This window comes from Morone saxatilis, unplaced genomic scaffold (genome assembly GCF_004916995.1).
Source record: "Morone saxatilis isolate NCDOM2014 unplaced genomic scaffold, NCSU_SB_2.0 Contig8, whole genome shotgun sequence".
NCBI classification, from domain to species: Eukaryota; Metazoa; Chordata; class Actinopteri; family Moronidae; genus Morone; species Morone saxatilis.
The window spans coordinates 1,233,686-1,245,225 of NW_023340257.1; the positions used below are offsets into that span (position 1 = coordinate 1,233,686).

The following is an 11,540-nucleotide window of genomic DNA, read 5'->3' on the forward strand; positions in this document are numbered from 1 at the left end:
CAGTTATAATGGCTATAGTAGGAGAAGTAGACTGTGACCTGAATGCTCATATCTATTAGTATAATTACAGTGCAACAGTAGTCGGACACAATGTACAAAATCTATTCGCTCCTTTTTAAAATGTAGCTAATGTACCCCGACCGTAATTATCTATATCCGTTCCTGTGCGCATGCGCGTCCGGCGGTTCGCGGTTGCGCCAACTGGTAGAGGATGTTGCTAGCAGCCAGTGTAGATGCACAGCCTTTTTCACAACAATAACATCAACCAAATTTGCATCTACATATACCCGATTTGAGGATTATACATTCCGAACGCAAACGGAAACGTGCATTGGACCGCGACACGCCGAATTTCCTTCAGTATTTTTTAGCTCCATCTTCTGTTGACAATGGGAGCGGAGGGGTTTGCAGATTTACAGGGCTCCTTTTTGCAGGAGCAGAAACAAGAATCATGGCTGGCCAGCTAGGCCGCAGATGGATTTTGTAACTAGCAGCAGCAGCCTATCGGTATAAAATAGTGCGTGTATTCTTGGTGCCAGCTTATAAGAAGCGGTGCTAAGGCGTCAGTGTTGCAACTACACGATTATCGTTGACTTGTTGTCTTTTTCGGGCCCAAAACACAAGCTAGTAAGTCCGCTAGCTCCACAACCTTGACTGGTTGACGTCTTAGCTTCTTTAGCCAGCTAACGATAGCTAGCATCGCTTGGCCAGCCATCCGCTGGTCAAAAACGTTCGGAACGAGAGATTCACTGCGGGATTTGCTCTCATATTTGTGTGCCTGGTGGGCATTCGTACCCCAGATTCCTTTTTGCAACGAGCTGCTCCTGGATGAATGTGGGACAAAATGGAGACCCCGACGATTGTGTACGATTTGGATACCTCAGGGGGCTTAATGGAGGTGAGGTTGCTTTGCTCGAAGGCCTTAATTTAGTGAAATATCCCTTATTGCTTATGCCTAAATGTGTTTTCCATTATATTAATTGCCGTTATCGCCAGCCCACCATAGCCTGCTGTCAAGCATTTCTCCGCTAGCTAACTTTAATAGCTCAGGTTGATAATGGAGGCCACAAGTTACCGCTCTTCACAAGCTTAGCATGGAATGGCACAGCGGGTTCAAAGCTGCTTATTTGCCAACTCTGTAGACAAGCAATCAGACAGTGGTCTCATACTAAACAACCGAACAACTTTTACAGCAAATCCAAACACTGCTGGCGCCCCCGAAGTCCGAGGAGGTGGAGAAGAGGAGTCGGAAGTTGGTGAGAGACGTCCGGAGGAGCGGCAGGGCCACCAACCACGACACCTGCGATAGCTGCCGGGAGGGGGGAGACTTGCTTTGCTGTGACCACTGTCCTGCAGCCTTCCACCTCCAGTGCTGGTAAGTTACAGTTATTTAAACAAAGGAGGCAGAGCTCACAGGGGCAAGTTATGCACGCATGAGTGCATGCTAAACAGACCAGGGGCTGCAACTCTCCGTTAGTTGCATGTACAAGTTCGATGCCGAATGCTAACTACTGCGAGGGTTTGTTCCCCTGATGAAGTTTTGTTGTGCTTGGTTTTGCATTGACACTTCACACTGTATTCTCCCATACAACTGAGCCGAGGAGGGCGAGAGTGAGTTTTGTGTGTAAAGTTCACATGCCGAATTCATCAGAACACCTTAATACATTTAAAAAGTACATTGTAGTCATTTCCAGCGTATTTTTTTGTCATACCTACGCGATGGTGAACATTAAACTTTGGTTTATTGAATAGGCTTTTGTGGGCAGAGACGGCAACTGCTAATTCCATCTGTCGGTGTCGAGTAACTTGAAGTAACGTTAGCTAACCGTTATGTTTCCTTACTGCTGGGGAAGAATGTGTGCTATGAGATGGTGAGTGGTGGTGTCTCGTTATGGTGGTAGATGCAGGGTTTACGCAGGACATAATTTCATTAGTTATTGTCAATGAAAATGCACCATAATAAGACATATAAGTGCTAAAAGAGACGTGTAAATGTAGCCTTGTGTGTGAAAGCGGCTAGCTTGCAGTCGGTCCTCCCCTCCTGTCGCGGCCGCAGCCAGCGGAGCTGCTGCTGCTAAAAATGGAGTCGAGGCTGCCTGTGTTTACAATATGGCGACCTCACTGCTCTTCTTTTCTATGCCACCGCCATCTTACCAACCTTTAAAATTCAGCTTTGAGGGGAAAAAAAGGGGTCCACTAATAACACAACGTAATGTTTTTGTCATTTGCTGAGATGGAGTAGCGGCTGGGCAGTGTTTTTGTTGTGGACATGTTACAAAAGGTCGTCCCATTGTAGCGTTTATCCGGCGCCGCTGTGCGGGGCTCACCGTTAAACATCTGCTCCATGATTATTTTAACTTTGGTTGCTTTCAGACTGTCACAGAAACGTTTTGTCCATATATGGTCAGGTCTGTGAATGGCTTCATCCTCTTATCTTATAAGACTGTACATTAGGAAGAGAACTGCTGCATCAGTGTGTATTATGTTAAAGGTGGTATCACACAGGGCAACTTTTGATTCGTCTTTGCTTGTGAATGGAAGATTGTAGGCTGTATATCAGTCCTGGCAGTCCAGGCTTCAGTGTCCTACCTGTTCCATCCATCATGACATCGCCCTCCTTGGCTCACAGTTACTCTGTCATCCACTTGACACATTGGCACTTTTACCATGACAGCATTTTTGAATTCTGTCAGTCTGAGCATGTTTTGCTTTGAATTATGCTGCAATTTGCTATGGTCATTTAACTGGAAAATACACAGTTTTGGTTATGTGTGGGTAATCTTTTAATCTTTTCACATGGATGTTAAATCGTGTCCCAGCTGTTGCAATAAAAATGGAAACATATTGGTCAATGAGATTACTGTGCACATCATTGTCAGGCATTTTTTCTGGAATGTAATGGAACTATCAGTCCACTAGATGGAGACAGAGGAGGGGGGTTGAGTTTACTAGCTGAGTGGTAACTGGTTTGTTAATGCTTGTAGTCTTTGAAACAATAGGGTTTCATTGTTATTTTGAAGCAACATTGTAATGTTACTTGTTGGGGAATAGAAAAAAAAAATATGTGTGTGTATGTATGTATATGTATATGTGTATATATATATACATATATGATGTTAAATGATACTGTGTATTCATTTGCCTGCATTAATGATCGACCTGGTCACTGATGATTGTCTTTTATCTTCTTCCTACAGCAACCCACCTCTTAGTGAAGAAATGCTTCCCCCAGGGGAATGGATGTGTCATCGCTGCAACGTTCGAAAAAAGGTGGGCGGCAAGTCTTTTCTGTTATAACAATATAAGTTATCCTGTTATAACATGACCTAAAACAGAAGAAAAGTTTCTTGTTCTACTGTGATAAGTTTGTAACAATATGAAAATATCTTGTTATAACATGAAAAACATCATGTTATAACAAACTTTTCACGCTGTAAGATATTGATCTGTTTGTCTTGTTGGTGTAGCAGCTGCTGTGGATCCACATCCAGTCCTCCACTGGTGTTATATAATCCCGCTGTTGAACTGTGGAGAGAAGTATTTGTGTGCTATATGGATTGATAAATCTGTCTTTTGGTCTTTGTTTGCTCCATCAGAAGCGAGAGCAGAAGTCAGAACAGACCAACGGCCTACCGGAGAGGTCTACCTCTAAGCGCTCTGGGTCCCCGGCGGTTGAGCTGGAGCTTAATGCCGGCCCACTGCGGCTCGACGGTCTGCCTCCAGGAGCCGGAGCGGCGGGGCCAGGTCTACGAGTGGCCCAGGTGCGCCTCCTGGACCGCAGGACCAGCAGCAGGCCAAGCAGCCGGCCCGGGACGCCCACCTCCAACACTTCTTCCACCCCAACCCCCTCGGAGGAGCAGAATGATGGCGAGGAGGAGGCAGCGGAGCCTGAGGATGAAGTTCAGGGTGCAGAGCTCGAGGGTGCTATGCTATCAGCTCCGACGCCACGCCTCCTCAAGAGGCCCTTTCAGCTGCTAATAGCAGCGGCCATGGAGAGGAACCCGACGCAGTTCCAGCTGCCCAGCGAGCTCACCTGTACCACTGCACTGCCAGGTCAGCCATAAACTCTCAATGTTAAATGATACTGATTGAATGATTTATTTTAACTAGGATTCAAAAAAGAGCCAATAAGCATGGGGAACATGGCTCTCCACAGGTAGCCACACAGTCCATGTTGTTTTTAGGTGTATCTCTATATACACCTATATACATACATAATATATATGATATGTAAACCATAACAAATATCATTTTTATCAATGGGGGGGTTTATTGAAAAATGTAAATGTGAGTAAATAATTCAGAGTTTTGTTCTTGGCCGGGTGAACAGGTGAAACTTGGTTGTCAAAAGTCTGTGGGCTGGTAACCTATTTTTAGGTCCAAAAGCCAGTTAGAAAACTGCCAAGAATTCCTGTGAATCTCAGTTTGGCATACTTTGTTGTTATTGTTGTATTTTCAAAGCTCCAAAAAGGCTTTATAGAAATGGTGATTAATTGTTACCCCTTGTTGGATCCCGAGCTCAACACCCCTGCTTGGTGAGAGTCAAGCCATTTCTGATATCACAGAAACCAAACTAGAAGTAGATGAGGCAAATTGTGGAAAGTTCTTTATAAAATATACTGCGCCTTGGTTACACATGTGTCCTGTAATGAATTGAGCATTTCAGATTTTTGACTTTTGACAGCGTAAGGATATCTGTTTTGGATTGTTTCTCAACTGTTCCCAACCCGTTTGGCTTCCTAGGCAGCAGTAAACGGAGGAGAAAAGAGGAGCTACTAGGAAAACCATTCAGGAGGCCTCAGCATGAACTAGATTCCAATGGTCTGGTCCCTCTGCCAGTCAAAGTCTGCTTTTCATGCAACAGGTTAGAACTACCAGATTACTGTACATACAAAGACACACAGCTGAAGTGTTTCATATCATTTACTGGTTTCTTTTGTATTTACTCTCACAGGAGTTGCAGGTTGGCTCCACTGATCCAGTGCGACTATTGTCCCCTGCTGTTCCACATGGACTGTCTGGACCCTCCACTCACAGCGTTACCGGCTGGAAAATGGATGTGTCCAAACCATGTTGAGCACTTAGTGGTAAGAGGCAGGGTCTTGGCTCAGACCTAAACACATTGATTTGTTTCAGTTGGTCTCGGCCAACCCGGTGCCACACAATGATTCTTTTTCCATTTCCAGCTGAATCAGAGGAGCCTGAGCCTGTCCAACCGCTGTCAGCTCTTTGACCAGTTCCAGGACAGGATGTCCCAGCACGCCGTAAAGTTGGACTTCCTGCGAAGAGTCCATCGGCAGAACGCACCCAACCGGCGCACCACCCACCAGCACAACAAGACGACCATCAAGGTAGACTGGCAGCCTTAGTGTGAGGGTGTAGACCGCCTACTGGTTGCGTATTGTATTCTGTCTTTAGTGCTTCTCCAGGGGGTGGGGTTAATCTCAATACAACGGCCAAACAGTGGTGGGAAAAATGGATTCCTGCAATAACTGAGATTCTCAGGCTTTCTACTAGGGCTGCACAATTAATTGCAATATGGCAGTGTGTTCCATGGTGATTGGAGCAGGCAGCCAGCACAGCCACAGTGTTTACCGCATATGTCATGGAAAGCAAGGCGAGAAGTTTGGTGTGCAACTGGACGTACACTCCTACACAGTGCTGAACAGCTCCGCCCCAAGTGTCAGAAAACTCTACCAAATCTAGACATCCACAGCCAGATTATTTTGAAAGAAAATATCTGAATTGCATAAACATAGGATCACATAGAATCAGATATTCACTAACAAAGACCACAGCATCGAATGTATGAAATAAGAAAAGAAACGAATGTGAACAGATGTGGTATACTGAGGGATGAGGGTAGGGGTCGAGGGTTGAGGGATGAAGGGATGATGAGAAGAAGGGATAAGAGTTTGGGGATGATGGGATGAAGGTTTGTTGGCGGATGGATGAATGGATGGAGGGGTTTGGCGCGATGTAAGAGGGAACCGAGTGGGTTGGGAGACTGAGTGGGGGAGCTGTCTCTTCGATCTATTGTAGGAGTCCCAGTGGTCCTGTATTTATAATTTGGATAAGAGGGAGAGAAAAAGAAAGGGTTTGGGTGGGAGGAATGTGGAAAATGAGTCAAGGAGGGAGTGAACGGATAAGGTGTGCTTAAGTATATTTTGAGCGGAAATGAGATGAGTGCAGGGTGTGGTCTTTTCTGAACATTCATGAGTTCTATAGATGTAGTTATCAGAGAAGTTTACTTTATGACTGTTCATCATCATCTCCATGGTCACAGTCAATAAAGGCTGCACAGACACTGAAATAGCACATAGTCAGAATTTAACATACATGTTGGATTTTAAAATCATTTATTTCCACAATAAACATCTAGCTATTTGTACTCAGGTGTCAGATACGGTCTAAAAATCTTGAGCATGGAAATGTCTTGAATTTTTAAAGAGCAAATGTGTAGGAACCTTGATAGATTCTTATGCACTGATCATGTTTTGGTTTCCTGTGGCTAAATGCTCAGTGCTGACAGAACAGAAAAGATGGAAGTGTTAAATGTATCACAGCATCAGAAATGAAATGTGATGGGATTTTAATCGACCTGGACAGGACACCCAAACGCAATCATTATGTGATATACCCTGCTCAAGTGGTTCAACTTCTTTCCAACAATGACTGTTTGGACTCAGGTCCCAGATGCCATCAAGTCCCAGTACCAGAATCCTCCCTCCATGCTGCTTCCTGCAGGGGTGCGCCAGTTGGAGCTGGTTTGCAGCGGCGTTCCCGACCATCAGCCCGCAAAGCACCTCACCACAGACGCCGAGCAGCAGGAGGTAAGCAGAGGGAAAGCCACATATTTTGGGGGGCTTTTTTGTGTTTATTCGATAGAACAGCTCAAGAGTGACAGGAAAGGGGGAGATAGAAAGGGATGACACAGTAAAGGGCCACAGGTCGGACCCATCCCCATGGCCGCTGCAGCAGGGACTCAGTCTTGGTACATGGGGTGCCAGCTCTACCAGGTGAGCTATCAGGGCGCCCCAGAAAACCCGTCCTAAAGCTTTTACAGCAACATGACAGTTGCAGACCAGAGCTGCCCAAAGTGGAACCTGTGGGCCACAGTTGTCCTGCCATAAGGTTCAGTTTGGCTTGCCACATATTTCTAGAAAAAAAATAAAATAATAGTAATAATATAAATATCCGTTTATCCTGTTTTATTTATTATAAAAAGTGTTTTTTTATATATATATATATATATATATATATATATATAGGATCCATACTTGTTAATTATTTTTCATAATCTGAGCACAGCATGCAGAGTGACACATTGCACAGGAAGTCGGTCAATTAAGGGAACTTGGGATCCTAGTACCATTTTGCATCTTAACAATGCTTGAAGTGCACTGGCCGATAGCACACGCTTTCTGTATGAAGATGCAAAATGGTACTAGGATCCCAAGTTCCCTTAATTGACCGACTTCCTATGCCCAGCATTAAGTTTGTTTTGGTCCTGCAAGAGAAGGTCATATAAGTAAATGTAATTATTAACAGTGTGATATTAACAGCAGTGCAGCTCGAAGGTATGTTGAACGATTGCTGGGGTTTGCCTTGATTATGGATGCCTGTGGTTTGAGAAAGTAGGGACATAAAAAGTTTTAAATTTTTTCAAAGTTTGAAGAACACTTGGACACTAATGTGTTTATCAGAAAAACTATTGAGGGTTCGGTCTTTTATAAAGCCAAGCTAATCTCACTGTTCAACATACAGGACCTTCAAACAGCGAACAGAGGTATAAAGACATACATGACTCTGGGGAGGGAGCACAAATGGTCCCCAAAAATCATACTAGCTTTAAAGTTTTCCAAAATGTATTTAATCATGATATTGATTTCTTTATGAATGTCTCTGTCAGATAGAACAGGATTCATTAGAGATAGTGGTTTGATGCTTGCTTGCTTGTAAAACATGCCTCTGCTGTGTTGAACAGTGGCTTCAGGACGTCATCGCCCTCCAGTGCAGCATCATGCGACACCTGTCCATCAAGCAGAAGGCTTCATCCACAGCGCCCCCTGTGTCATCAGTAACGTCGCCAGCACAGTGGGTTTCTGAGCAGAAAGCAAGTACTAAATCATGTGTAACTCCAGAGGACGTGAAAACTCAGGCCTCTTTAGGAAGGACTTCTTCCCCTGACCCCTGCTCTAAACCCTGCAGTACACCTGGTGACCCCAAGGGGGCCTCTTTTTCAAAGGAAACCCCAGCAGAGCTGGGTGTTTGCAAATGCAGCACGACACCGTGTCAGAACTGTAGGAAACCCAACGGACCTCTGGCAGAGGAGTGTCAGCCCCCCAAAGCCAACGGACCCGTAGACTGTAACAGTGCCTCAGACCCCTGCAGGCAGGCTGTGCTGCAGCACAGGCTAAAACACAGCACGGCCCCAGACTCGGCTCCCGCACCTGGGCTGGTAAACCACATAGGAGCAGAAACGGTTAAAAAGGAGCCAGAGAGCACCGCAGAGGCCTGCGCTCAGAAAAACTGCCCCGCTGCCCCGACGATATGGCCCCACGGCGGCCAGCAGAACCACAGGAGCCAGACGGAGCTCCAGGAGGAGCGCATGAGCAGCGACGAAAAACCCTCAATCACCAGCCGCGCCCCCTCAGACACAGCACCTAAAGGCAACCAGGAACATGGCTCGTCATCACCGCCTCCAGGTACACATTACTGAGCCAGCAAACTGCTCACTGCTTCCAGGTTCATTAGAGCGTCTCTAGGGATGGCAACAATATCATCACAGCAGAACTTATTTAGGCTCATTTATATGTATTGGACTTTTTCCAATATTTTTTTACAAATGTTACAGGGTGTTATAAGAAGTCTAAAATCTAATAATTGGAATTTTAGGCCTTAAAAAAAATAAAAACGATTTCAATATGTTGACATGTATATTCTTATAAATTATGTTTTATAATAATATACATAGTAGTAGGGTAAGAATTCAATGTTATATAGGTTTTTTTTTAAGGGCATTTTTCTTCTTTGCCTCAATTTTTGTGAGGCACCCCCTGGTGGCCACCACTGGTCTAATCAATTACTGTTCTCATCTCAGGATGTTTGTGGTTGTAGCAATACTTGAGTCATTGTCATTCACATTCGATGCAGTCATTGTATGTAAGCTTTAGGCTTTTATAGATGAGCTAAAAGAACACCAGGAGGGGGAGGTCATTGCATTCAGAAAGTGTCACAGCGAAACAACAGTGTGATCTAACAAACAAGAACACATTTACATTTCTAAATATGTCATTTAAAATAGATTACTATACAAAAAGGAATGAATAGTGTTCCCATTCAGTCAAATGTCCATAAAGAATCTTCCAGATCAGCCTCAGTTGTGTGACCAAATGTTGCCCCTGCAGGTTTCCCTTCAGCAGACATAAAGGCTGGTCCTGGACTCATGGACTCACTGCTGCCTAGCGCTCTCTCCTCCATCGCTAACCTGTCCAGCTGCATGAAAGATGGAAAGGATGAGGATGGAGGTAGGTGTGCTCACTCAGAGAGAGAGATGTGACAATACTGAACCATTGCTATTGTAGAAATATTGTCTGTGATGAAGCTAAGCCTAGTGGTGGTGTGTGTGTGGTGTGTGTGTGTGTGTGTGTGTGTGTGTGTGTGTGTGTGTGGTGTGTGTGTGTGTGTGTGTGTGTGTGTGGTGTGGTGTGTGTGTGGTGTGTGTGTGTGTGTGTGTGTGTGGTGTGTGTGTGTGTGTGTGTAGGGATTGAACTGGACAAACTAGATGCAGACATGATCAAGCTCCTCGCCTGGCAAAGGATCCAGCAGCTATTCCCCCCCAAAGCGCCCAGCACTCCGCCTCCCCTAGCTACCAGTGCTGCCCCTAAAACCCCTTCGCCCCGCCCCGACAGTAAGACATTAATTTAGTGTCATTAACTTCAATCCCCATTTCTTGTTGATTGGAGTGTGTGTGGGTTTTATGACTGTTTAAAATGAATTAGTATGAATTTGAACCTGATGCTCTTCCCACCAGGTCAGAAGAAGGTACAGGCCCGGGCCGTCTTCTACCCTCTGACAGGAAAAGGAGGAGCTGTTAGCATGTGCTATAGGACGTTATACATAGGATCTGGTAAGACATGCAAAAAATTCACCCAATGGCTATTTGTTGTAGTCAAAACGTCACCCTAGAGGTCCCGCCCTTACTTGGTTCTCTGTGGCTCCAAAGCCAGTTGAGTAAGCCGTGGGTTAAGCCTCGTCTCCTTTACTGTACTTAGATATGCTATATGCTAGGCTAGTCTGTGTTGAAGACAACCACATTTTGAAGATGGTTAAAAGCAACATACCTAGTCACATCTTAAGTTAGCTTAGCTAGCTAATATGGACACAGTGTGGGCCAACTAGGTAGATAATCTACATCTGTTGTTTGCTAGCTGGTTATATCCAAGCTAACTACCTAGCTAATTTACTTTAATTTTTGTCAGTCATTAGTTTTTTAGCTAATCTTTTATCTTTTGATGAGCCTTTGATTTAAAATCATAATTTTGCTAAATTTAAGCATACATTTAGAATTTAGTTTACTTATGTTCACACCAGAGTTTCCCAATCTTGTTAGCTTGTGACTTGTGGCACATTTTATTTTATGTCAGTGAGTTGAGGTCTGACATGTGTGGAGGTGTAGCACTGCATAAAGAGCCCTACATTTGTCTTAGATCATTTACAACTCACTATTTCTTTGTATTTCATGTGCTATGTAAAGGTGCTGACATGGACGTGTGCCTTACAAACTATGGTCATTGCAACTACATATCGGGGAAACACGCCTGTATTTTCTATGATGAGGTACGGGCTTTTAAACTGCTGTATTGCTAAAATGTACAAGGATATGTTTTTATTTACCACGATTCTGCAAGTACTGTTGTTGATGGACACAGTGTAAATGGTTTAGTGTGTGTCCTCTGCAGAACACCAAGCATTATGAGCTGCTCAACTACAGCGAGCACGGCACCACAGTGGACAACGTCCTGTACTCGTGTGACTTCTCTGAGAAAGCCTCGCCGTCTCCACCCAGCGGCTTGGTGGCCAAAGTGCAGGGCATCATCCGTGAGTACACCTCGTCCTTACACTCTTCAGTTGTTAACTCAAGTCTTCATTGTATGTGCAGTTCGGAGGGCCAGCCAAGTGCCGTTGTCATTCTACAAATGCAGCCAAAGCAGTAGATGGAGTAAGCCTGCACGCTAGGAGAAGAATCTGCCATAACACTGTTCAATATTGCCATGACGATGTGACTTGCAATAAATAAATACTGAATAGTGCATGTTAGCTATACAGTTCCTGTATCAGCCTGATAGTCTTTAAATTCAGCCGCCACTCTAATGTTTACAACAGCAATAAGAGAAATATTACTGAGTGAGTCAGTCAGCCCTGCTGCACAGGGACCACAGTGCTGCTGTCAGACAACAACCACTCAAATCTTCCACATGATGCTGCTGTTGCAAATAGACAGCCAATATGTTATTATACACACGCACGCACACACG

The 11,540-nt window shown here is 44.6% G+C and overlaps 1 protein-coding gene across 1 annotated transcript in view; it reads left to right on the forward strand.

Annotated features, from left to right (window-relative positions):
* The first annotated feature begins 187 nt into the window (after positions 1–187).
* Positions 188–11,540, forward strand: part of phf12b (PHD finger protein 12b) — a 13,032-nt gene continuing 1,679 nt past the window's right edge. The window contains exons 1-14 of the mRNA XM_035680250.1: positions 188–898; positions 1,194–1,375; positions 3,198–3,270; positions 3,597–4,053; positions 4,744–4,864; positions 4,955–5,087; positions 5,187–5,351; positions 6,690–6,833; positions 7,988–8,708; positions 9,411–9,530; positions 9,767–9,913; positions 10,037–10,132; positions 10,760–10,842; positions 10,965–11,103. Coding sequence (XP_035536143.1) covers positions 833–898; positions 1,194–1,375; positions 3,198–3,270; positions 3,597–4,053; positions 4,744–4,864; positions 4,955–5,087; positions 5,187–5,351; positions 6,690–6,833; positions 7,988–8,708; positions 9,411–9,530; positions 9,767–9,913; positions 10,037–10,132; positions 10,760–10,842; positions 10,965–11,103 — 2,647 coding nt within the window. The 5' untranslated portion in view covers positions 188–832. The remainder of the gene's footprint in view (positions 899–1,193; positions 1,376–3,197; positions 3,271–3,596; positions 4,054–4,743; positions 4,865–4,954; positions 5,088–5,186; positions 5,352–6,689; positions 6,834–7,987; positions 8,709–9,410; positions 9,531–9,766; positions 9,914–10,036; positions 10,133–10,759; positions 10,843–10,964; positions 11,104–11,540) is intronic.